Raw genomic sequence first — 27,714 nt, 5'->3', positions numbered from 1 at the left:
GTGACATTTTTTTTAAATTGACATTTTTTCCAAGTAAAGAAAGAGAAAAAGAAAATAGCAGATCTACAAGCGTAGAAGATTGGATTTTTTCGAATAGCCAAAATAGGACTTAAGTGGTTAAAAGTGAACATAGGCCTACAAGCTGCATGTGGTTATGTCTCACTTGTGTAAGAGGAAAGGAAATGTTCGTATGCCTCATTTCTGATGACACATTGTTTTTATTGACTGATTCAGTGACATATATAAAAACACAATACGTTTCAGTTATTGTATAATATTTGCTCTCTGGTATGATTCATATGAAAGTGATTTCTCAAAGGAGACATATATTTGAATGTTTCTAACACATTTTGTCTTAAAATTATTGTGAGAATGTCATAAAAAGAAAAGATTTGATGACTGATGTCTGCTGTGGATTTGAGACCCTCCCCAACTGGGAGATAGGTGGCAGTTATATAATTTAACAAATACAATATAAAATGTATAACTACAATTATTAATTCATAATCATCACAATTCAAAATCAATCTGCTGCTACAGTAGGCGAATGCAGAAAGGGCATTTGCCCTCCCCCGGGGACCAGTAAATACTCCCTTTCCCTTCCCTAATTTACAAATACAATATAAAATGTATCATTTCAATTCATAATTATACTTATAATGTAATCCTAAACTGCATACAGTTGTGCATTTGACGACATTCTCTCTGAAACCGCCACCTACTGTAACATGACTGCTCTGGCCCTGAAACTACTGGAACAATTATTATTTACAGTTAAAATTACATTATAACCAATAATGTCTCCATTCCTCTTTCCACATGAGGTTTCTATTTTCAATCCTTTTCAAGAAGTATTGCTTCTTGTCACTTTTTGATAGATGCTAGTACTATGCAGATGTTGGTTTTTAGATTTGTTTTAGCTTGACCACAATGTTAAGAATGTTCTTTAGATAGCATGTTGTTTAGAGACAAATGCTAGGTTTGAGATTTACCTGGTGTCCTAGTTTCTTTGAAGCTCTACATAGTTCTCTTTTCACGTATGAGACTATTTACCATGTTGTTAGTTGATTAGGGTTCAAGCTTGGCACACTTCTAAGTCGTTCTGGATACGAGTGTCTGCTAAATGCCTAAATTGTAATTGTAATTGTCTTCATGAGTTTCTCCTAAGTAGTTCTATATCATATCTTATAGTTTATAGTTTATTACCCTGAGATCACGATGAATAAAAAAAAAATCACCTAATGCCAATCATGGATGGTGAAGATACTCCAGTCCCATCAGTTAGCTTTGAATCCCGCCAGCACCACTGTCATCTGTCATCCACAGTTATCTTTCTTTCCATCATTAAAAAGGAAAATATTTATACAAAAAGGTCAGTGGACCACCCACTGTCTTCATTTAAACATAGGCCCCATAACAATCAGCTTGTGTTCCTTTAATTGTTTTCCTTTAAGAGTCCTTGGATCGTTTCTCCACACCCTGTTTGACCCCCAGTACCAGGTGAACGAACCAGTTGATCTGGACCATCCAGCCTTTCTCCCTGCAGATCTCTATCTGGTTGAGAAGGTGATGCTGAGCCTCATCCTCGCTGCGGCCCACTGTCAGTGCCTCACGGATATACTCAATGTCCTCCGTGCTGGTCAGCTGGGGCATACCTGTTGTTGGGGGGAGAAAGGAGGGTGTTTATTCCATACACAGTTTAAGTAATGTCTGCATTTTCTCCCTAACTTAGTCCTTACCAATTCTCATGTACAATATATAATACTGCGAACCCTGTCCCTAGCCTCGCATAAACAAACAATCTGATATCTCTGCCCATCTCCGTCAACCAATCGTCTGCATACATTTAAATTAATTGTATGGGCTTGGATGGCTGGCGAAGGCAACCGGTGACAAAGCTACACCCATACCGCAATTACCACACCGACTGAATGCCTCTGCCCAGATGATTAAGGACCACCCTCCGTCCTTCGCAGTGGTGGCAGACCCGTTTCCTGTTCATTTCCCCATAGCTTTGTTGATTGGCTCAGCAGACAATTTGAGCGGGAAACACACATGAAGATGTGATGTGTTTCCAGTTAGCCAATCTCAAAGGAAGCTATAGGAAAATGAACTGGAACAGGAAACGGGTATGCAACCTTTTGGAAACCCGGGAGTACAGTTATGCACAGAGCCTATTGTTGGAAGTAGTTGATGTACAGTATGAATTCTGTAGAAGCAGTACCTGTCATAAGCATCATGGAGAACAGAATGATCAGCAAGTTGGTGTGGTGACGCAAGGCGAGGTAGGCCTTCACACACACATTCTGAGATAGAGAGAGAGAGAGAGAGAGAGAGAGAGAGAGAGAGAGAGAGGGGGGGGGAGAGAGAGAGAGAGAGAAATGTGAAAGAGTAAAAGACAATGAGTTTATATTCAGGACTCAAATATACTGGAGACATACCAAGTTGAGAGCTTGTTTTGAGATATTTCCTAATGTAATCCATTATAATACATGGCTGTCATAGATAACAAGACAACCTGGAGGTGTGCATAGTTGAGCAGTGTGACTCATCACCTTTCATTTGGGGATGACTGATAATGTGTTTCAGCCCAAGTTGGTTTAACATTTTCAGCAACCTCTGGTGGACAAAGTTGCGGACAGAGTAACATACTGTACATAATGTTCATACATACAGGCAGACCGCGTCATTACATTATTTTCTAATCTAATGCTACAGTAACAAGGAGGTAGTACAAATAGTCAGGGGTGTTTGTGTGTGAATGTGTGTACTGTATGAGTGCTACATTCAAATAATTATTTTGCACCTGGAATTTCTGGAAGTGGGGGCTGCTTTTCTTCCCGGCGGTTCCCATGACATAAAGGAAGTCTGGGGTGAGGACAAATGGAACCCGCTCCTTACTAATTCCCATGAAACTCTTACAGTTGCCCAGGATGTGGCCAAAGTCGATGTGGAAGAGATTCCCTACGGTCAGACAAAAGGGTTTATTACTTCCTGCTAGAATAGTGTGACACAGATGATTGCATTTGGTTTTGGACACATTTAGAAAATAAGCAAACACAGGCTTCTGCTCTGAGAAGTTGAAAGTAGGGGTGAGGGTTCTCCCCCACTAGTGATGAGATTGTCAGAAATAAGCTTGTCTCCTCCTTAAAGCACTTCATGGGTCTTTAACAAATGTAAACAAATAGCCAGGCCAGTGTGGTTTGCATCGTCTTGTGACAAGAAAGGGCTCCTTAGCAACCCAGCAAGAATCAGTTGTCTCATGTTAATAAAGTTGAAACATGTTGTAGCCTATTGGCGCATTAATAAAGTATCTAAACAATTTAAGAAAATGTCTGCACGTCAGTAAATGGCACATACTAACATGGTGTGCACCGTACAGTATATGCAGTCTGACGTAGTCATGTATATGTATAGACACCAAGCAATTGTGCATGTTAGGACTTTGATGCACTTTGACCTGGTTAGCTAAGAGGGGGTCAAATAAGGCAAGCGTTTCGAGGCAATGTCACAAAGTGGATTTTCAATTTACTTTCAAAACCTCCCACTGAGCCAGCAAAGCGCCTGAGAGATAGAGAGAGAGAGAGAGAGAGAGAGAGAGAGAGAGAGAGAGAGAGAGAGAGAGAGAGGGAGAGAGAGACACACACACACACACACACACACACACACACACACACGCACACGCACACGCACACGCACACGCACACGCACACGCACACGCACACGCACACGCACACGACAGCTGACAAGATGACACCCGCACCTCCCAGGTCTGTGCCAGTGGGCTATTTTCGTTTGGCCTCATGTTCTGTTTCATACTGTTCTCTTTTTTGGATATGACTTATGGAATAGTCAGCCTTCATTCAGAAGTGCTGCTCTCTCGTTCAAGTAGGTAAAAATCTGTTCTATGTTTAAGGGCCATTGATTTGCAGAATAGAGAATTAGATTAAGGTTTAAGGTTAATCATGAATTAAGGTTTCATGATTGATATGAGCATGCGTAACATAGGCTAAGTCGATATTGATCTTTTCTCATCATAACAAAGATGCTCTGAACATAATAATATATTATTATTATTAGATATCCTCCTCCATCTAAACTATGTTCATAAAGTCATACAGTAGTTAGATCACATCTTGTATATTGGTCAAATACACCAACAGTTAAGAATCAGAACGCACATGCACCAAAAAGGTGCAGGTCTAAGGTCAGAACAATATGAGGTACATAGGAGACCTAATATTCCCTTCTAATATTTATTGGACTAATATGATTTGATCTACAGTACATGTTTTGGCGTTCACATCCTGATGAAGACAAAAGCCAGAAATATGGAGATGCTATCTATTGGTCCAATAAATATTGGAAGATAGTACGTTTAAAAGTCTAAAAGGTTTCATTTTTGTACCCCAATACATGCAAATAGCACCTATTACCACAGATGATTGTTTTCTATAGCCTCAATATGTTTTTTATACATTGCAATTTAAGTGGTTCAAATGAAATTACAAAATGACTGCATGGTGTTTGGGGAATCAAAAGGAGTTACCAGATTCAGTGATCATGATATTGTCATTGTGTCTGTCCCCTATCCCCAGGACATAGGTAGCTACACAGTAGCCTCCACAGGAATACAGGAACCGCTCTACTGCCTGCTGAAACTATTATGGAGAGAGAGAGAGAGAGAGAGAGAGAGAGAGAGAGAGAGAGAGAGAGAGAGAGAGAGAGAGAGAGGGGGGGAGAGAGGGAGAGAGAGAGAGAGAGAGAGAGAGAGAGAGAGAGAGAGAGAGAGAGAGAGAGAGAATTGTCAGCTTGGAGTATTGTGCAATTTCATACAACAATTTCATACATCAACCTAAATATACTGTATTTTTCAGTGTCCTGTTGTGTTGTTAGTTCTACACACACATATATAGTTGCTGTTAGTCAAAAATGTCCTCTGAAGGCAAACTTTGAAGATAGTATCAACAATCAGTATCTCCAAGCTTATTGTAAATTGTTTCAGACCTTCAGATTGATCAATTAATTACATGTCAAGTTAAGTTCCCTAATTATAGTAGCAAAATAAAAAATAAACTGAAAAGCAACAGGTGTCTTGGCTTAAAATAGTCTATGTGAGTAGTGTACTGACGCTGAGAAGAGCCTAGTGACAGGAAACAGTGGTATTTCCTTCCTGTCTGCAAACTGCTACTTCCTCTAACATCTGATAAACAGAGCTGTGCTTGAAGAAATTAACTTTGTAGCATGCAAACTGCAGGGTAGACAAATCCTGATGCCATGCAGCTTGTCTCACTAACAACTTTATACCTGGCTTCCCTAAGACTTCCAGACATTTCTGTCATAGAATAGTTGTTCTCCAAGTTCACAATGCATCGCGGCAATTTGTTTTATACACCAACAAATCCATTAACCACGTAAGCGTTATTTTATACTTCTGTGCTGTGTTGTGAAGACATTGCGAAAATAGATGATCTACAAGCTCACAAAGTGTCGTGATGTGACACGTTGTGAGCTTGTAGATCGGCTACTTTAAAATAAATAAATAAATGTGGAAATGTTTTAAAACATTTTGCCTATAATGTCATACACATTTTTTTGATAATACAATTTTTTAAAATTGCAAATTAAATGCATTTGTTTGATGAACTGTTATAGCCCTACTTTATAGTAACCAATAGTTATACCTTGTCATCGCTGACACACTTGTCCCTGAGCCATTGGTTGAGAATCTCATCCTTAAATGCTCCAGTGCTTCCCACCACGCTCTGCTGGATGTTAGCAATGGTCGTAGCGTCTTTCACAATCTCAATCATGCCTGGAGAAAGAGAGACTCAAATGATCATACCAACAAGGGCCAGATGAAGATTTTTCCGTGCTCAGGGATAGGACCAGGTTTCAAAATTATCTTGTAAGTCTTTTGAGTATTTATTTCGTCATTTGAACACATTTCATTATGGGAGGAGTACAGCTCCAAAATGTGCACAAGAATGTTGTCTTCAAGCGCAGCATTGTCAGAGAGCGCTGAAGCCTCATTTCATGTTGACATGCACACGCTCGCACACGCTCGCACACGCTCGCACACGCACGCACGCACGCACGCACGCACGCACGCACGCACGCACGCACGCACACACACACACACACACACACACGAGACAGGTACAGAATGGGAAAAAAATAATGCCTGTGTCCCTCTGGAGCGCCGTTCCCCGGGCTGCAGCCCTGTGAGCCTGTGCGTTAATCCAGGCCTGCATACTAACAGGCTCTGTGCATAACTGTAGTCCCAGGGCATACCTGTTTGCTGTTTCCCAGTTCATTTTCCCATAACTTCCTTTGATTGGCTTGGCTGCAGATTTGAACCGGAAACACATGTGAAAGTGTCATATGTGTTTCTGATTGATAAATGTCCAAAGATGACAATGGCCTAAACCGCATGTCTGTGTTTTGGCCTCATATTCACCTAATTGTCAATCAGCATCACAGTGTAGATGAGCTGACAGCAAATAATGAAATAAATAATGACACTGAAGGTACAGTAGGTACAACATGAGTGAGTGTGTACTGTATCTGTATACTTTCACATTCATGTACGCATGTATGGTGTAGTAGTGCAATAATTCCTAGTGAAACGTGTGTGTGTGCGTGTGTGCGTGTGTGTGTGTGTGTGTGTGTGTGTGTGTGTGTGTGTGTGTGTGTGTGTGTGTGCGTGCGTGCGTGCGTGCGTGCGTGCGTGCGTGCGTGCGTGCGTGCGTGCGTGCGTGCGTGCGTGCGTGCGTGCGTGCGTGCGTGCGTGCGTGCGTGCGTGCGTGCGTGCGTGCGTGCGTGCGTGCGTGCGTGTGTGTGTGTGTGTGTGTGTGCACTATGCATACACATTAAGACTGACCTATTCTGTTGCCAGTGGAGATGCATCCATAGGGTAAGAGACAGAGATCCAGGGACTCAGTTTCCCATATGGACTCCATAATTCGCAGAATCTGGGTAGAACACACGGATGAATTGTAAAAATGAATAGTACATTTAAAGTAGAGCAATTAAAAGAAAGATACGTGGCTGGATACAGGTTAAAACGGTTTTAAAGTTTTATGTGCTACCGTAAAACATACAGCAGCCATTATAAATAATGAAGCTTTGGTGGCAGTTCAATAAAGAAGACGTTTTCTCTCATGCTTTCATTGCACTTAGTTTCTTTTCTGAAGATTTCTCCACGGCACTGCCGTTTCCCCATGCTGTCAAAAACATTCATTCACAATTCAAACCCTACAGCAGTGGTTCTCAAACTTATTCATGTCAAGGACCCCCAACTTGACACTTACTAGCCCGCGGACCCCCATTTGAAAAGATATGCCAGGGACCCCCATAAGAGAAGATCTTTACGGCTCTAGCATTGATTTTCAACCATTTTAATTAGAAGGACCCTCACTTGCATTAGGCTACGGACCCCCATTGAATGGCATTTCTATGGGACCCCAATTTATATTGTAAAATCGATGTTAATTTAACTCTGAGAGTGTACAAATGGAACCAAATGGACCTGTTGGGGTCCATTTGGTTCCATTTGTACACTCTCAGAGTTACAGACCCATAAGGGTCCATTTGGTTCCTAACCATCCATCATTTAGCTGGGGACCCCCTGGAACTCCCTCAAGGACCCCTGGGGGTCCCCGGACCCCAATTTGAGAACCAATGCCCTACAGTATGTGTTAATTTATAGTATATGCATGTTTTAATCTATTCGCCACAATTTGTCATTTTATTTATTATTTCAATTAATTGTTTGCTTCAACTTGATCTCTCTTTATTGAAATTATTTTAGGTTGAAAATAATTATTTTCCTAATCGATTAATCTGTCGATTATTTCTCAGATTATCCAATTAATCTACAGTATGCAATTCATTTAGATCACAAATTAATGGTGAAATAAGGTAGGTGTAAAACCAGAAATCCACTTACAATCGATTGAGCCCAGCAGCTAGAAGCTTGGCCAAGAGAGAACAAGCACCTCTGCATTTTAAATGACAACAATGGCTATAATTGAAGAGGTTGGTTGATGCTGCCATAGAATTAGTTTAAAACCTGATTAAAACAATCTCGAGGGAGAATATATTTTCTCTCTTTTCCCAACTGGGTTCACTCTGCAAGACTTTGATTTGCCAACTGGCTCTGCTGGTCATATGTCATCATGACTGTCTGTAGTTCGATCCAATCGCTGCAAAGTTGATTGCATTGGCGATGCCCACAACCTGAGCAAATGGAGCCTTGCCAGACCGCAACGAGCAAAGCAAAATGTGTGTGCTGGCTTTGTCTTTAATTACAAAATTAAACCCATAACGTGGGGATATAAAACAGGTCCTGGACAAAGTCACATGTAGGGGTGCAACAGTTAATTGAACTAACTGATTTGTATTATAAAAGATGATCTATAATTAAATACAATAATCGATTAATATACAATAATAATATATAACGAAGTATAAAATAACGCCTGAGTGTTTGTTGATAGTTGATGTAAAAAAAAAAAGAATACAAATAAATCGAAAAAGCAATCACTAGAATAACTGCTAAGATAAATAATGATAATAAGAAACAAGTTGCAACCCTTGTCACCTGTAGGACAATCTGGGAACCCATCGCCAAATAAAAAGGAAAAACAGCGCCCTCTGCTGTTTTATTATGCTGTCTTATTCACTTGGCTCTGGGAGGAGCTCAGCGAAGCACCCGTGCTCAAGGAAACCGGGGTTTTTGGTCTGCCTTCAGCGCTCCACTTCCGGTGGTGCGACTATGTTTTCATTCCCACTAACAAATATTTATCCACGGAACACTAACACCAATTCTCCCAAAGAACATGGATCGTTTTGGTTATACGCCCACTTGTTTCTATGATGAAAGAGCAATTTAACATGTTACTAACTTTCCGTGGTCTTGTCGGCTTCGAGGACGCTATCGTTAAATGAGTTTCGGCTTGTTTCTAGTGGGGAAGGAACGGCACACACGTAAATCCCGCCCACTACATTTGATTGGGTAAAGCGCGGCCTGCTTCCTGATCTGATAGCACGCCCACTTGTAACCAATGCGCACGGGTTGTCAACGCGGCTACCGACAGATTCAAACGCAGAGCAGAATCTGTTCTTGAGAGATTACCTGTAGGATGAGCATGTCCTGCCTGAGATCATCTCCAGCTTTGAAAATGACCCCGATGGGTTCACTGGAGCGTGTGGTGGGGTCCGCACGCTTAAACTGTAACCACAGTGGCTTCTTCTTAGACGCCATCACTTTACACTGCTCGATCTGTACACACACACAAACACACACACACACACACACACACACACACACACACACACACACACACACACACACACACACACACACACACACACACACACACACACACACACACACACACACACACACACACACACACACACACGCAAAAGGGCAATACAGATCATTGTTTGATCATGTTTGTCTTGCTATGAGTCAATGTACAGTGTGTGTGTGTGTGTGTGTGTGTGTGTGTGTGTGTGTGTGTCTATATGTTTGCGTGAGTGTGTGATCACCAGCAAAGCTCCAGCTCGTAGTCCAGGGTCATACGGCACCCTGAAGTTGTCTGGTAGACCTGAAGACTGCACCATCTCCAGCTTCGCTCGTAAATGAGACACCACTGCTCACACAACACATAAACATCAACGGAAATCATCAGCACTATAATGTTGTTTTATGCTTTTGCTTTTCTTTTTTTTTGCTTTATTGTTAAATTGGTTGTAACTGTAATTGTATTCTTGCTCTGTAAAGCACTTTGAGCTGCATTTCATGTCATGAAAGGTGCTATACAAATAAAGTTTATTATTATTATTATCATTATTATTATCATTATTATTATAAGGGAGTTTAACCACTTGAACCCCGGCAGGGACCCCCACTAAATATATGAAATATATTCATATTACATTTTTTACATTGATTTCATAAATAGTTTCATAGACTTGTTTGACAGCACTATCATCAGTGTTATGTAAATTCATGTTTTTTTGTTTTGTTAATTTAACCACTTACCGTTTCAGACCTGGAACGCATCTGTGTCACTTTAGATTTCTTTGGCTATTCAAAAATAGCAGATCTACAAGCTCATAGCGCGGCACCGAGTGCCGCGCTATGAGCTTGTAGATCTGCTATTTTAAAAAAATCATGATTTTTTTAGGATTTAGGATTTAGATTTTTTTTAAAGAATCGCCTCAGGTCTTAATGGGTTAAACCCTCAATACTCGTCTGCGCATTTTTCGCTCTACACCAAATCTATTCGCCGAAAATAGCCTATATCTACAGGCTCACAACGCGATGTGTTGTGAGACTGTTGATCAGCTATTTTCTGTGAATGTTATATTAAGATTTGGCGACTCCCCTGTTAAGTAACTCTGAGGCCCCCCTACGGGTCCCGGACCCCCTGCACCCATGCTGTTGTTCGTCAAATAGCACGCTGTGACGTGTTGTGAGCTATTTTTGCTGTTTTTCGTATATTCTGTAATTATTTGAAAATGTTCTCCTATAATGACATGCCCAATATAGGGAGGCCAGTTTCAAAGTATTTAATACATTCAGTGTAAACGATAGTTCATGTAGACACGGCAGGCAGAATGTTTATATTTCATTCATACTCCCCGGACCCCCCCATTCGCTAACAAGCTTATTCAGTTGTACTCCTTTAAGTCATACGTCTCAAACTCTTGTCATTCTCATTCGCTATAAGCTAACTCACTCACGCCCTCTTATACCCACAGTGCAACTCTGGCGTTCCATTTAAGCAGCCCTAGTTCTCTGTTCATTCTACGTGCTTAGCTGTCAGTGCCGGTCGTTCAGCTGTCAGTGTCAAAACTCCTCCACCTCCCCGGCCTCCTCCCTAGCATCTGATGTTGGCAGGATAATTGTAGATGGCGTTGTATTATGGTGATGGTTGTACATTAAGGGTTTATTGTTGTGTCACGTCATAACTGTTGTGTAATAACTGTTGCGTTATAACTGTTGCGTTATAACTGTTGTGGTATAACTGTCGTGTGATGTTATAATTGTATTACGCTCTGCTCAGGGGTTTGTGATTGAAGATCTGTGTCATTTTGCACAGGAAATCTTTTAATATCACATGAGCAGAGTCACACCGCCAAACTTGAATGCAATATCATTGCATATATGGTAACGGTCATATATTAATAAATGGTTAAATGGTTCATTACGGTCTGGTTATTTCTGAGCTGAAGTGTCTAAATGAAATAAATAATGACGCAGATTTGGATCCTGGGACTCACCTTGTGCTGACACTTCATACTTGTCTGACATGGTCTTGATCTCATGGGCAACTTTCTGTAGAGCCTCGGTCACCTCCACCTAGTTCATATCAATTACAAAATCAATGAACAGAACGCCAGACACCAGAGCTTTGTGTATTATGTGCTTAAATGACATCCTATCCTATATTAAAATTGGCTAATGGTAGGGTGGGCCAGCCGGCCGGCGGGCGCAGGCCGACCTCTGACATCACTCTGACTCAGTCATAACCATATAAGGAGTTCCGAATGCAGCTACGCCCAAATATGGAGTGTGTTGTCTAACCTCAATGTGTCGTCATGGCATCGGCCGCAAACAAATCAGTCAGCTCCATATATGGGCACAAAAGGGGGCATGCCCATATATGGGCATATGCTGATGACATCAGCAATCTCCATAAATGGGCATGAAAGGGACAAGATACAGAGATCCGGTTGTCCAGAGCCACAGATCCGATCGCCATACCCATATATGGTCATGTGCATATACGGGACCAACCGACTTCAAACTCGGCGCACGCAGCGGCAAGGACTCGAGGGAGTGCGGTGCCTGCCGTCGAGTAGTTCGGATATCCAGTTGTACAGAACCGCCGATCCAACCAATATGCCCAATTGCCCATATATGGGTATTCCAATATATGGCCATATATTGATGACATCAGGGATCTCCATGTATGGGCATAAAAGGGACAAGGACTGAAAGATACAGATATCACCATATATTGTTCTTGAGTCTTACCTGTTTTCTAAAGTCCTGCAGCATGGCCTCTCCACAGCCTCTGAGGTAGGCCTCCAGCAGGACAGCATATCTCTGCTGGTAGTGCATTGACTGGGCTATCTCACTCCGCAGGAACCAGAACAAAAAATGCCCAATGCGTTTACTCTAGGCACAGACAAAACAGACAGGGAGAATAAACAATTGAAAAGATGTTGACCGAATAGTCAGAAGGAGCTTAAAATCTAAAGGATTTACATACACTTGGAACATCAAAGAAATCCTGTGCACAATGTCTCAGTTGATGTTTAGAAGTGAAAGGAACCATATACTGATACTGTGGATAATTAAAATGAATACATTTAACTTGAACTTTTAATTATATAAAGATTATTCCTTCTACTTTCGAAACCATTCAAACATCTACAGTGTTTTGCACATTGATGTCCTAGGTATACAGTATGTGTGTGTGTGTGTGTGTGTGTGTGTGTGTGTGTGTGTGTGTGTGTGTGTGTGTGTGTGTGTGTGTGTGTGTGTGTGTGTGTGTGTGTGTGTGTGTGTGTGTGTGTGTGTGTGTTATTAGTGGGAAGCTTATAGTAAAGAATTACATCTACTCATATCTGGTGTAAACACATGTGATGATGTGACAATATAATGAAGTTGAAGTTGATTTGAAAAGTTGGACTTGCACAGTAGCTTCATCTGTACAGCACACAGGGAAAACAGCCTGCATTGTTAATGAGCTATGTCTTTATCCAGTATGTAAACATTGGGACTTCTATGATGGCTACAGTACTGTATGGCTAAAGTACACTGGGTACAAAGTGAGAGGGGCACAAATAAATGCAGGCATATATGAACAAGCGGCCCAGTATAGACAACCACAAACAGACTATTGTTGCTAGAAGATGTGTGAAAACCCTCATCAACATCCTGTCAGCTGTTTCCACTACTAGGAAGTACTAGGCTCAATTGAAAACAACATGAGCTGGTAATGAAAACAATCCTACAGACATTATTTGTAGGCTGGCTAGGTAGTTAACGAACAGCTGTTGTTCTGATGGTTCGTTGTTTTTCAAAGCAATGGCTGCAAACAGGATGTTCACACTGGTTAGAGTGTTTTAAGGGCAGCTGTGTTTTGGTTTTACAGCCTGAAACTGCCTACATATAGAGGCACACACATGTGTACACTCATTTTAAGCATGCAAGAATCAGATGAGTCGATACAAAGTACGTTCTTAGATGTGTTCTACTTGTGTCTACATGTTGACCTTACCCTGAGGGCTCTCTTAAGCAGAAACCTCACCAAGGCGCTGTCATGGTAGGGTTCAAACTTGACAGCCTGCAACAAACACACACACGCACACACGCGCACAGGCACACACGCACGCACGCACGTGCACACGCACACGCCTCATGTTAGCAATGATAAACCCACATTTATTCAATACAGAGGAAATAAAGGTACGAGTATGTAATATACTTGTGTCTTTCTACTTGTTTTACTAATTCTCATAGATCTGCAATTCAGCTGCAAAATGAGTGCAGCATTGAGAGTCAAAGTGGAACAAGTTCCCATGTAACACTAGATTAGAAATATGAAACTGACATCTAAGATAAGATAAACCTGTATTGATCCCCAGGGGAAATTCAGGTGTCACAGCAGCAACAGCAGTAAGATTGAAACACAGAAGTGGTACAGGTAATAGTAAGAGTCAAAAACCAAACCAAAAGTTCACTTATGTTCAGTCTATCAATACATCTCAGTCTATCAATACACAGTCTCAGCCTATTTCTACAGTTTCACATCAGAACTATAAAGAGGAAACATAATACTGTAGCATAACACTGTAAAAGCAGGGAACCAAATAACTAATATAAACTAACTAAACTAGTATTTTATTGTATTTTGATATTACCGTATTCAGTACAGTGGAGCCAAATTATGGTGAGTGAGATAAAGTTATTTCCATGTCACACCAAGGCCTTATTGTGGGCCCTGGGGTGCCAGTTTATCAAGTCATACCACTCATGCAAAACTGACCACATGTCTGCCATAGAAGGACAAACATAGAGGCCAAACATTGGGCATCGATGAATCATGCTGCTTCTAGGATGGTTGCTAAACCACAATAGTTAGTCAAAGAACAAGTGTGTTTTGTTGACTTTCAATATAGCAGTCTGTCATAGCCTTCATCAACAGCACAAACATATTGCCGCTGTCGGGCAGAAAGCTTGTATTTCCAAAATACTTTTCAGGAAAGTGTGTTTCAATGGAATTGTTATTTAGTCACAAGATGTTGTTAATACTTTTAATCTGTTAAATAATCTTAAAACCCACAGACAAGACTTAACCACTTACCATCCTGGTGTCCCTATATTTGGCATCTCATTTTGTAGGCGAGGAATAGAATAGAATGGAGTCACCTGTACAAGTTGCAGCAGATATCTGAGCACATCGTCATTGCTCAGAGTCTCCAGTTTCCTGACAGCCATGGATCTGACCTGGGCATCCGAGTAGTGACAGTCCAACATCTGCAAGGCCAGCCCTACATCCAGACCACTGGACACATACACACCCAGTATAATATTATACTTCAATATCACTGAACATATTATGTTCTGTGATATTAAACACAATCAGACCCGATGATGATACTGTACATCAGCTTGATATTGGCACATATCCACAGAGCTTATGAGAAAAGTGATTAGAGTTATAATTGAGAAAGAGACAAAAGAAGTATGTAAGAGAGCCATGTTTGATTTCTGTTATTCAGGGTGCGGGCAAGGCCAAGGCTGACCAGGTACTTAATGTGGTCTCAATCAAGTGTGCTCAGATTAAGTTTGGACTGTATTTCTGACTTGAATATGTTTGTATACTGAAAGTGATGGACAACTTTGGAACGGAAAATAAATATTTCGGAACATTAATATTTTAGTTTGTTGCACGGGAACGTTTGGACATCCGTTTGCTGAGCACACATCAAAACAATCGATCTAATCGGCAAACAGTAGTGGTTAAGGTAAAGGACTTTGTCACCTCAAAGTGTGTTTTTAATATTCACTCTTTAAAAAACATGTTTTTGTCCATTGCAATATTTTGGGTATTGTTATCGCTATTATTAACGTGCTGATATTATATACCGTACCTGCATATGGTGGGAGAAACACACAAGAAGACAAGGGTATTCTTTCCCACACATATATTTCCTCAAATCAGAACAATCGTAAATCCCACTGTTCTGATGTGAGGAGATCATACCGTATGACAACCAATGAGTATTTGGTTGTTTTCTAATCACCTGCTGTCCCACACGCTGCTCCTCTCCAACAGCTTGTGAGTGGCCAGGACAGCTTCCTGTTTCCCCCATTTCACTGAGCCAAGCAGCTTTGGGTACGCCCTGCAGAAAGGAAGGCACAGACAGCACATGAGGGCACGCTCACACTTATATAGCCAATGCAATTTCCCATGTTGTCTTGCGGGCTGTGGGCACTGCCGGCTTGGTGCCTATTTTACGGTGTGTAGTTCCTTTGACTTACGTTGGAGGGGTTGGCTCACTGAAAGAAAACTACAAATGAAACGCCTGCCAAGTGGGGTCAATGATGGCGCTTCTCTCCTATTGGTTGACGCCCCAGTCAATGTTCGCCAGTGTCTCTAAACTTCACGTGTCAACAACAATGTGCCACAATGGGAAGCTCCACCTCTTTGCTCCCATAGGATGGAAGTGAACGGGGAAGCTGATGCGTATGAAGCACATGTATGACCATGCCCTCTGACTGAATGCAGAATGCACGCAGGTGCATATAGTGTTACCATTTCTACCTCCACCAAGGAGGTTTCGTTTTCACCCCCCATCTGTCTGTGACTACTGTAACATAACTCGAAAAGTAATGGCCGGATTGCCATGACATGCTCGCAACAGGAAGAAACCTATTGATTGATTATGGTGACCCCGAGACCTTTCCTCAACGTCCAACATCAGGCCAAACATTCAAATGCGCAAACTGGGACGAGTTTTAGGTCTTTGCAGAGGTCTACACACAACGGAGTGCATTCTTGTGTTTAGCTGAATTTAGCTTGTTCTTTTTTACAACTGGGTAAGCTAGGACTTACTTACTAACTCATATTCCTTTTGGAAACAAAACAGACTAGCTGATTGAGACAGTTTTACTAGGTTTTAATAGGGCCTTTCAAGAGTCATGCAACGCATCATTCCTTTGGTGAACCGTACCTGGGGTGACGCATACACTCGTGCCTAAAGTGCCACAGCAGCTCCTTGTCCTCGGGGCTCAGCGGGTGAAGGGGGTCCGTGGCCACGATGGCTTCAAACTGCTTCCTCAGGTGGTTGGGCATCTCCCTCTGCCCCCTCTCCCCCCCCTCGGCATCCTCCCCGGCCCCCGCGGACCCCGAGTCGCGGCAGGCGGAGTTGCGGCTCCTGGGCAGCACCACCGGGTGGCAGTACTTGTCCAGCAGTATGGTCACGGCCAGGGACGTGTCCTTGTCCGGGTCGGTGGCCGAGGTGAGCTTGTCCGCGTTGATGCTGCTGCTGTTCTCCTCGTTCTTCTCCGGCATCTTCCACATGTGGAGGATGAACTCTCCCTGACGCAGCAGGGAGCGGTGGTCCACCAGCAGAAGGTTGACGTAGTACAGCAGGCGACTCTTGGTCTTCCCTGGAGCACATTAATGTCGTTCTTAGGCAAACAAGATATGCAGATAGATACATCCTTGGAGCCCGCCCTTCTTACAGTACATCTGATAAAAGAGACCACCCACACGCGCGTTTGCACACGCACACGCGATATACTTATGGTACAACGAAAATAGCCTACTACAAGCTCACAACGCGTCACATTGTAAATAGGCAATTCTTTTAACCTTTTCTCTTATTTTTAAAAAGAAATTCGATTTTTGATAATAAATTATAATGACCCAAAATAGGGATGCCAGGTTGAAAGTGGATGAAAGCAAGTTATGATTAAGTTATGATGAACAAGGCCTCACGCCCCTCCAAGGGGAGCCAGAGCCCAGGATGGGAAACACTGAGATAGATAATGGAAGCTGTGTTCCGTGAGCAACGATAACGGAGCAACGATAAGACTTCCGGTGGACGATCTCTTCAGAATAAGAGTACCCTCTAGAGCAAAAAGGAGCCATTGAAAAACGGTTAATTTGCACATTAAAACTATAAATTAAGCATTTAAACGACATATTGTGTTTCTATACAACACATACACACATACAACACAACTGATAATGGAAGCCTTTTCCTTACCCTCATGGTTACCACCTCCGCTTCCTGCGTTCTCTTGTGGGGCGGAGCCTCCCTTGGAGTTGGGGGTCTGGGGCGCCTTCCCACAGCACACCTAATGGAGAGAAGTGTCCTTTCAAACCATCTGTGGTCTTTCCTCAGACATACTTGAACATCTGAGCAACTTAATGAAGGTCTGTGTGACCTTTTTTTTTGCATCAGGAATCCATTGGCCAAAAAATGAATTTCCAAAATAAACTATAGTTTAGTTAAATCAAAGGACACATTTCTGGTCCTATTTTAACGGGTTCATTTGGTTACATTTGTACACTTTGAGTTAAATGAACACTGAGGATTTTACAGTGTAAATGCAGGTCCGTGGACTAATGCCTATCAGACTGGGGGACTGGTGAGAATCACAGTTACATCACATGTTGAACAGAGATCCATACCTACATACCTGTAGGTTGAGACGTGAGCCCTTTGGCAGGTCTTTGATCTTGATGTTGAACTCCAGCCAGCAGTTCCATAAAACATCCTCCGTGAAAGGCTTGGAGGACGTCCTCTCCTGAAAGAAGGGAGACAAAATATTTACTTCTTGTAGTCCAAATACATCCGTCATGCACAATAATATGCCAATCTTACCCTGATTATTACTGTTGTATGATTCCCCCAAATCAGGGTGTGGTCTTAATCGACGTAATAAAAAAACATATGAATACAGCTGTTCTTTTGCCCAATCTGATTTATGTGGGCATGTCTTTGAAGTTTCTTAAAGGTATCATGACATTCATTTTCCCTTTTTTTTATTTTCAATGTTTTATTTGGGGTTTTATGACCTCAATTACACCCAAAAAACCTGAACTTAAAACATTCAGTGGATTTTCTGTGGTCTGGGGTTTTCTGAATAATTAGGCTGAAAAGTAATCTGAGCTTGGCCCTTCGACAGTGAGGTCACTGTCGAATAATCCCGCCCACTCTCCTCCTCGCCCCTCCCCTCCCCTATCCTTTCCTTTGGGGGGGGCGGAGCAGAGGCGATGATTGACAGGCAAAATCCCTCACCAGCGACACCCGCAGGCAAAGATTTCTTTTTTCATTGCAGTTGAAAAGGCTTTAGAAATGTGAGAGAAAAACACCTGCCATTGATCACTGGAATGGAATTTTCACTTAAAACTTTTTGTACACTTTTGAAGGACCAGGACAAAGACTTTGAATGTGGTGTAAAAGTGAATGTCATTAAACCTTTAATGTCTGAATACATATCTGTAAGACGTAAAACATCATTGGACCCAACTAATCGAGGTATTCGTGTGCCTGTAAAAGCAAGATACAGTTGAATGGAACTGTCCTCAAAACTTGGATGTTAACCGCAGTTACCGCACGAAGCATGCCATGATGACAAGCGAACATTTGCAGAAAATAGCCGAGCTTGTTGATTGGCTAGAGATTTGGTGTAGAATGGTTGGTGACAGTGTGCTTTGATCACCTGGGCTAACAGCTGCTGTCCATGGAAGATGCTGGCCTCTACGTAGACTGTGAGCTCTGCGTTTCTGGGCAGGGAAGGGATGTCTATACCCAGCACCTTGACCCTGAATTTCCTGTGGCAGTCCCACATGGAGATGGTGAACACTCGCTCGTGGTCCTTCTCCTCGATGGTCAGCTGTTCATGAGTGCCTGGTAGATAGGAGGACACGTGAATGGACCGAGGCACTGTGTGCCTTTCCATCACTACCTGAAAACTTGTCAGATTCCACTTCCTTTCCCAGTACTTATTGTACTTACTTTCATGTTATTTATATAACGTTGCTGTCGGGCAGACACCTCGGTAACACTTGCTATGCATCCCATATCTATGATGCATTATAAACATATACTTATAATGCATTATAATCTGCTTAAAATTATAAGAACTCATTAATACTCATTATGCTTTATAACAATAATCATAACACATTATAAAGCATTCTCTAATGACTTATACGGTCAACTATTATAATTGTCTCCATTATCTTTTAAAGCAACAACTGACCAGTTATAGTGACTTATAATGACAGTAATAATGCATTTTAACAGTGATTACAATGCATTATAAGGGTAGACAGATTTGTAGACAGATGCCAAATTTGGTGTCTGATTGTTAGACTAGCTACATAGTAGATCATAGACCATAATAGTTTTCTCAGCACTTTAATTCCCTCGACCACTAACCCTGTTGGTGGTTGACTATGGTTCACGGTGCTTACTTTGCACTTTGTAAGTAACTTTGCATAAGAGTGTCTACTCAATTGACACAAAGGCTACGATGAAGGGTGGGTGGTAGACATTAGCCTGGCATTGCCAGACTGATCACGTGCGATCACTCACAAGTTCCTCCATCGTGGAGGAACTTGTGAGTGATCCCACGTGATTAGTCTGGCAATGCCAGGCTAGGTAGACATAACACACATGGGTTCAAATCCAGGATGATGATGTTTTGTGGTAAACACCACTGGCCTTTTTGAGTAACAAGTGCACTCCAGTGCTTTTATCTTCACACCAGTTCACTGACCGTACCTCCCACTCCGGTGCAGTCGTCCACCTGGAACCAGTCCTCCTTCTGGACCAGGTCGAGGTCGGGGTTGGGCGGTGTCTCCAGGACCAAGTGAATGTCTTCCCCGCTCTTCAGGCACTGTCGGACCCAGTGGAAGTACTGCACCGCTTTATCCTCGTACAAGTACTCATCCCTGTTTCCACCAGGGAAAGGGACAGTCTCAATACACTCTCTGCTAACCACATTAACACGCTATTGTGTCCCCCATTCTGGGCATGTCCTAATAGGCAAGAATTCGGCAAAAATGTATTAACATTCAGCAAAAGTGTATATTTCAGATGACTTTGCCTCTTCTATGCATTATGAAGTTGGTTTAAAGGGGAAATTTGAGTAACATTAAGAGAGAAGCGTCATTCATATGCATGACCTTATTTTATTGGATAACTTTTTTCATTAAAGCTTGGATGGCACAAATCAATTGATAGTGTTTTCCCATCTGCTATACCTGCCACACACACGCAGCACAAAGTCCGCCTCGCCCACATCATCAGGAATCCCCAGTAGATCCCTCTTTGTGGCTATCTTGGCAAAGAATTTAGCCAACATCTGTAGAGGATTGACACAAAGAGAGCACAGAAGGGTTACTGTTGTGTAGAGACAGATTTCTGACACCTTGTCCTAACAGCATCCATCCATCAAAATGGAATGTCACAGCGCTTTGAGGCTGTCTGCACTGGAACCGCCAAGGGAGAGTCAGCGTACAAATGCAGACCAATCGTCGACCAACTAAATTGGTCGATGCATCCGTGGATTGTCTTTGATGATATTGCAATTGAGATTTTTAGTATACTTGTTCTACACGTTTATTTGTTCCATGATGTTCCATGTTCCAGCAGTGTTAATGTAGACACGCGAAGGTTTGTCACACACAGAATTTGCAGAGTTCTGTGTGTGAGGCAAGCGTCCGTCAACATGCCAGGGAAAAGAGGCACACATTTTGGACACTCACTGCTGGTTAGGACAGCCTCATTGGTTATAATAAGAACGTCATGTGTATTGATTCACAGTGATACTTTCACAGTGATACTCGGTTATAACGTTTGAAAATCTAATATTGTTACCATTGCAGTAGCTTTAGTAGACATGGAAACAAGTAATAATTACAATATAAAACACTATAAATTTGACTTTAATGGTTTCAACACAAAACGAATTAAGTAATCTATTCCTTTATGATCTTCAACGGAGCTAATATGGAGAAAATGACAGTGGTACCTTACTATCTAGGTGTAATGCACTTCTAGGAGTGGGTCATATTGAAATGTTGTTACAATAGGAAACGTCATGTCGTTACTGTACCTGTGTAGGTGTGTCACTGATGGACACTTTGATGGTCTGGCTCGTCGTACCGAAGTGGATCACTACCAGGATGTTATCGTTACTCACCTGGGAGAGAAGAGATAATAAATAAATGAATGAATGTACGTATTGTATTGTATGCAAATAAATGATATACAATGCAAATACATGGAAATAGGTGATGATGTATACGTAAAATAATGTTGGAATATTACATAATTCAAAATTGTATTACAATGCAATATCAAATTATTTTAATATTTTGGTGGGTATATCAACCATACTGTACCTCCTGCTTCACTATAATATAATGAAACCTTGGGTTTTCAATTATAATTTTCAATTACAAGAACTAAAGGCCAGTCCACAGCAATGGTTGGCGATGCAAAGAGTTGCTGTTGCTCTTTGTTTCCTTTTCTCCTTATTGTTAGTGCTGTTCTTCTTACAAGTGTTGTTGTTTTTTGGTGTTTTTATGTTATTTGTATGTTTTGCAAATACTTGAAAAACCTGGAGATTTCTAATCAGTATTACCTTTCATTTTGTACTCATGTTTCTCCAATAAATCTTATTTGACAAAAAAATAAAAATAAAATGTTTTTATGACATACGGTACCTGCCATTTCAGGGGTCGTTCTGATTATAATGGAAAAGTAAACAAAATATCATACAGAACTTCATGGTTTCTAGAAAGTTTACGTTTATGAAAGGTTCTGGGTTACGACAAGAGCCAGTACAGTCTCGATTTCAAGACCGCTTCATACATTTTATCAATTATGGGCCATTCTCTCTGTCCATCTATTTACATACCTTGCTGAGTAGATGTTCTGGTAGAGGGCTGGCAGTGATCCAGGGGTCCATGGAGTAGAGTTTAGAGTCTCGGTCAGACAACTCGATGCGTCTCGGCGTCAGCAGCTTCCTGCGCGTGAACTCCAGTTCGTCGTCGTGGACGTTGCTGACGTCAGTGACGTCGTAGCCAATCAGGTCGTTGAGAAAGCGCTGGTACTGCAGAGACTCCTCTGAGGGCTGGGGGCGGGCCACCAGCTGGATCCGCCCCACGTCCTTCTTCAGGGCTATGAAACAGCAGTTGGGATTAATTGCATCATTGGTCACACAACTCTCTGTACGCTTGCCTTACAAAACAGTATCTTCATCGTCTTCAATTGGTTCAGAATGTTGCAGCTCTGCTTTATTTCACCTATTTTAGCTTCCCTTCACTGGCTGCCAATTTCTTTTAGAATTGATTTTAAAATATTTCTTATTACGGACAAGGCCAGGTCGGGTCTTGCTCCTACCTTTTTTAAATCCTTGCTTAAAACAGACTTTTATCACTTTTAATGCTTATTCCTCCAACCAGTTGTCGTCTACTTATGTATTTCATTTCATGTGTTAAGCACTTTGAAACTGTTTTGAAAAGCGCTATAGAAAGTGTATTATTAACATTCAGCAAAAAATAGCCTTGGACAGCTTGTAGATCTGCTATTTTCAGTGAGATGTAGTGTACGTCCTTCCAGTGAGGAGCCCCCACTGGAAAGACGTACTGCTGTAACCTACTGGCTCACCTGCCAGTGAGGAACCCCCACTGGGAGGACGTAGCACCAACTCCTTCCATTCAGCATTCACACCTTTATCTGAGTCTTGTTTTGTTGTGTTTTTCATGGGCTCGCCGTTTGTTTATCACGGTTGCCAGTTCCCATCTGACGTCGCGAGTGAGTCCTGACTGCTCCAGACCGTGCCGAATAACTGCTAGTTTACATAACGTCTTGAGACGAGGATTAAAGTCTAAGATGTACAGGTCATCGGCGATTACGGACTCTTCTTCGTGTCCTTCAAAGAGGACGATACGATCTCCCACGGCGCAACAGCACAAATGATTAAACCCTGGACCCGGGCCTTCCCCCTTGGGCTCGACCTTCTTCCAGGAGAAGGTCTCTGGATTGAATTTCCACAGATCACTGATGATCGGGTCAGCAGGAAATCTGGGCCGCTCTCCTTCCAAGTACGGAACAATGTAGGTGTCTTTCTCTCTTCTGCGACAAAATATGTACAGCTCTCCATTGTAGGCAAAGGCTGAATGATGATGAATTACCGTTGGAAAAGGATTTGCAGAAGACATGCTCAGCCAGCAGTTAGTCTCTGTGTCGAACACTCCAATGTTATTTTCGCGTACTTCGCCCTCAAATACAAACATCTTTGTCCCGATGATGGTGGCAGAGAGATTACATTGAAAGTATGGTGGTGTGCCTCTGGTGTTAATTAAAGACCAGACCATTGTGGTGGTGTCCAACTTGCATATGTCATTACTGAGCACAAAGACATTAGAGTTCAAAGTGTCATATCCTCCACAGATATACATGACCTTCTCCAAGACACAGGCTGAGTGAAAGATCCTCCCCTTTTGAACAATCCCAGAATGCTTGGCCTTGAACCATGTGTGGGTGTCCACATCAAATGCATAGAGTACATTGGAGAAAGGAAAGGAGTGATCCCCGATGTGGCCTCCCAAGATGTAGGCGGTATCTTCTATCAGAACAGCTGTGTGGTCAAAGAGACTGGGGGGAACTTCAAGGCGACATTCTTCTCTCCCAGTTTTCACTGGGGGCAACGTCGTCCAACGCAAAGACACTGTGTTCAAGATGTGCACAGCAATTTCATCACTGTTGTCATGCTTGAAATATCCCACAAAGGAGTAGACGTTGTGTCCCACCAACACAAGAGTTGCTGAGCTGTCGTACGGTCGTACTGGAGTGCCAGTACGACACAGGTGCACCGCCCAGTGGAGCATTCTGTACACCAGCAACTCTGTAGATTCAAGTAGATTAAAGTAACATTCTATACACCAGCAACTCTGTAGATTTGAGAATAAAGTAACATTTCATATATCAGCGACTCCATAGCTTAAAATGGACCGGTCCAGCCTTGCCCTGTAAGAGAATTAAGTATCAATGCACAGTACCACTTAGATATCCTGCTGCACAAACATCACACGAATCCTGGCCAATCCCTGAGTGTGTTGGGTTGGCCAATCAGGGAAGCTAGTACCTGTTTAGATCAACAAGCACCGGCTTCCCGGTGGAAAACTGTTCAGCATAGCAACCCCAAGGTATTTTATAGATGAAGGTACGAGCACTACGTCAAATGAAGCTTAGCCAATCAAGGGGACAGGTAGGAAAAGAGGGACAGACCGACCGACCGACCGACCGACCGACCGACCGACCGACAAAGCCTCCTGTAGGCCGACCCCCTGGGTCTGGCAAAAAGAACAAGAACGGACCCCTAGGGGACCCCAATCAACAAAGTGTATAGGATTTAACTGGTTAAGAGCACAATCTTGTGGAAGTGAAAGTGAAAGTATTGCAGAGTAAATCAAACCAGGGTTTGTACCTTTCCAGTAACGGATGCAGTCCAGCGTTTGGAAGACCTGGTGCATGTCATAGATCTCACAGACGCTGCCTTTCTTTTGGTATAGCAGGATGCAGTGATCAGGGGAATACTTCAGGTAGAACTCAGGGCACAGGTTGGTGGCCAGAGCCCTCAGCCACACTTGGGCTTTCACCTAGGAGATGATAATGTAGGCGATTCAATTAATTAATTAGCCATCAAAGTTCATGTTCAAGTCATGTCTGACAACATCAAAGTCATCATTAGCATTACCAGCGATGACATCATAATTGGTGACATCAGCATCATTAAATTCATTATAATTGACATTGTTGTAGTCAAGGCAACTATCATTATTTTGTATAATAAAAAATCAATCGTAATGCAACAAGGATGAACACATAATTGATTTATCAGTTTACAAATTGAGCAATCACTTTAATGCAGTCCATCTCATGACTCAAATGAATGAATGAATGAATGAATGAATGAATGAATGAATGAATGAATGAATGAATGAATGAATCAATCAATCAATCAATCAATCAATCATTTAGTCAGTAGTCCCCTGACCTGTTCTACGGTCCAGTTTCCAGCCACCTCCAGCTGCACTGTGTCAAGGCTGTGTCCATTCCTGCCGGTGGTGGGGAGGACAAACTCTATCGCTATCTGATCCATGGAGGCGTAGGACGATGAAGTGATGGGCTTCTTCCTTCTCCTCCTCTTGCTCTCTTCTCGCAGCACTACTGTCTCTTCTTCGTCACTCATGTGTTGCTGCTGCTGGTCCATAGCCTAGCTGGAGGCACAATAGATTAGCTACACTATCTATTGATAGTTCTACCCTAGAACACAGGGACCTTCTTAGAAATACATATTTATAATGTTTCAACAACACCATGGCCCCTGTGGTGTCTGTGCTCCAGGTTTCCTCTTTCATGACCAAAAAAAACAAGATTGCGGATACAAGCTGTCGAAATGTTGCTCAGGAGGTTGTCTGGCATCTCAATGGCCTTGGGATAGGGTGAGAAGCGCTGTCATCCGCGAGAGACTCTGAGAAGAGCTAAATATTATTTTATATTTATTCTTTGTACATATTTCTATGGACCTGAGTCCGCTAATAAATGAATTTAATATACATATTGTTTTAATTACATGTTTGCCTATAATTTGCCCATTTTGGGGTATAGAATTTGCCTCTGCATTGGGAATGAACAAAGTACTAAATAATTAATAACGTGGGGGTTGAAAGTGACAGGGACCACAATAAACATGGATTAATGAATTGCGTTTTTATACCGTTATAAAACTATGACAGAACATGACATGTTACATACTGTAGTTCCTCTGGTTCCACAGTTCCAGACATTTTTTTTTTTACCATTGGAGCATTCTAATTTTCACTGGTTCACCATAATTAAAATACAGGAAAAAGGGGCTGGTATTTAGGATAACCCTCTAATATTATTCCATATATCCTAACCCTACTAGAGTGTATATTGGTGTGTGGTGTCTAATGCAAAACATTATAATAATAATTGTATAGTATAAATTCAAAGAGAAACTGCCATGCAATACCATACAATAGCCTAAGACCTTCAACATAAATACTAAATGTTTTGCCACAGTCAACAATCTCTCTGAAGACACATCATCTCAAGCTGAGATACCTTGACTTATAGATAGACAAAGGCACAGTGAGTGGCCTATGCGTTTTTGACCATTCAATTGTGTTTACAACATTTTTACTTGAGTAAATAAACTAGTTACTTTGCGCCACTGATGAAACGAGCTGTCCACGTGTCCCGTTTACCGTTTTGTCAATGGAACAACTTATTCAATCAAAACAGAGTTGGTCTCCACAAACACAGCAACAATGTAGGCCTATATGTACATTATTTTTCATTCTAGACTGGATCTTCCCTAATAAAAGTTTGGCATCAGCACATCAGCAAAGGAAGTGTTGAAAACAGGAAGCAAAACTACAGCCAACTGTTTTTAACTACAGTTTAACAACACACAGGGCCTTTGTTTGGACATGAGACGGATTGACATGGAAAAAGAATGCTGTTTATAAACTTATATCAAACAGACACATCATGCCATGATGAGGAAAGTCGGTGATTACTAATTAGCTGTAGGGGGAAAAAACATAACGGTGCTGCCAATCCCTGCCATAATAATGGAAATAAGCCAGGGTAACGTTGGTTTTGTAAAGCTTTTCCAGACTCACCGTGGAACGCAGACGCAGCCAGATGACAACGTAATAAATCTCATTTATGCTGTCTAACAATCACAACCCGGGTTTAAATAAGTTTAACAGTTCAGTAATAACACTGACTGCCTCACTTCGGTAACTCCGCTGAGTGTCGCACCCCGTGGTTGTTCCCCTTCTCAAACTCCACTCCTCACGTTTTACATACTCAACTCTGATTGGTTTACTAGATGCGCCATATTTGTAGTCCTGCGAGGCACTTCTGGACTACATGTATCCCATGTCCAGAGCGTTAGCGAGTGATGAACTCGCTACCGCTCTGGACCAGGGCTAGACGACATAAGCACTGGTTTCAGGCCATTGTTTCTGTTTGATATCATACATTTAGACGTTTTCAACAGACATATTGTTTTATCAGTGTCGTGTATTGTGTAATGTATCCCTCACAGACATTACAATTGACATTTCTAAAACTATATGATTTGTTGTGTGGGGGGCTTTCCTTTTGTTTTTAAATCAAATCCAGTATGCAATAATATGAATGAAAAGTACATTCAATCATTTAATATAATGTCATTTTATCCGCTATAAGTCACCAATCCTCGATAGTATAGTGGTCAGTATCCCCGCCTGTCACGCGGGAGACCGGGGTTCAATTCCCCGTCGGGGAGGAAAACATTTATTTCGATTATGAGTACAAATGACCCCAATGGAAACAAGCCATAGCCCGTAAGTGCTTTCTTGGGTTTAAAATCCTCTTAACAGACCTTGTATTGAACTGTACTTTCCTGTGCTTGTCTTTGCAAACTGTTAATAAACGTATTCAATCAATCACTCAAACCACATTTTGATAAGAAGAAGTAGGATTTGGGAGAACATTTGCTCTGTTGGAACTTCAATCACACACTGGTTGAGCTGATACACGAAATCCTTTTGAAGGGACATGATCAAA

At 41.9% G+C, this 27,714-nt stretch overlaps 1 protein-coding gene across 3 annotated transcripts; it reads right to left on the bottom strand.

Moving 5' to 3' along the window:
* Positions 1 to 1,228: 1,228 nt before the first annotated feature.
* On the bottom strand, positions 1,229 to 26,919 carry pik3cg (phosphatidylinositol-4,5-bisphosphate 3-kinase, catalytic subunit gamma). Of its 3 annotated transcripts, none has more exons than XM_080420786.1 (24): positions 26,781 to 26,919; positions 25,124 to 25,342; positions 24,554 to 24,725; positions 21,980 to 22,242; positions 21,173 to 21,259; positions 20,319 to 20,419; positions 19,837 to 20,006; positions 18,770 to 18,957; positions 17,744 to 17,851; positions 17,308 to 17,398; positions 16,267 to 16,705; positions 15,337 to 15,435; positions 14,459 to 14,594; positions 13,308 to 13,373; positions 12,056 to 12,199; positions 11,299 to 11,377; positions 9,559 to 9,662; positions 9,140 to 9,286; positions 6,884 to 6,974; positions 5,685 to 5,815; positions 4,550 to 4,661; positions 2,807 to 2,964; positions 2,225 to 2,306; positions 1,229 to 1,655 (listed from the first exon to the last, which is right to left on the bottom strand). In XM_080420786.1, exons 2-24 carry the CDS (start codon positions 25,337 to 25,339, stop codon positions 1,450 to 1,452), a joined length of 3,390 nt encoding a protein of 1,129 aa, XP_080276912.1. In that variant the 5' UTR covers positions 25,340 to 25,342; positions 26,781 to 26,919; the 3' UTR covers positions 1,229 to 1,449. The 3 variants fall into 3 exon arrangements, with proteins under 3 accessions (XP_080276912.1, XP_080276911.1, XP_080276913.1); XM_080420785.1 differs by having other exon boundaries at positions 25,124 to 25,346; positions 26,781 to 26,918; XM_080420787.1 differs by having other exon boundaries at positions 25,124 to 25,327; positions 26,781 to 26,900.
* Between the last annotated feature and the right edge of the window lie 795 nt (positions 26,920 to 27,714).

The sequence above is a fragment of the Gymnoscopelus braueri genome (genome assembly GCF_963280865.1).
Source record: "Gymnoscopelus braueri genome assembly, chromosome: 23".
Taxonomy (NCBI): domain Eukaryota; kingdom Metazoa; phylum Chordata; class Actinopteri; order Myctophiformes; family Myctophidae; genus Gymnoscopelus; species Gymnoscopelus braueri.
The sequence above is the reverse complement of the archived record's forward strand: the minus strand, read 5'-3'. Positions and strand labels throughout refer to the sequence as shown.

What these genes read in the sequence shown, in the direction of transcription:
- pik3cg (XM_080420786.1), bottom strand. Translation starts at nt 25,339, where the DNA reads ATGGACCAGCAGCAGCAACACATGAGTGACGAAGAAGAGACAGTAGTG. An exon ending in TCAGTGACACACCTACACAG is followed by an intron (nt 20,420 to 21,172) that starts GTACAGTAACGA and finishes AATCCTCTACAG; the next exon opens with ATGTTGGCTAAATTCTTTGC. An exon ending in TGCTTAAGAGAGCCCTCAGG is followed by an intron (nt 12,200 to 13,307) that starts GTAAGGTCAACA and finishes GTCTGTGCCTAG; the next exon opens with AGTAAACGCATTGGGCATTT.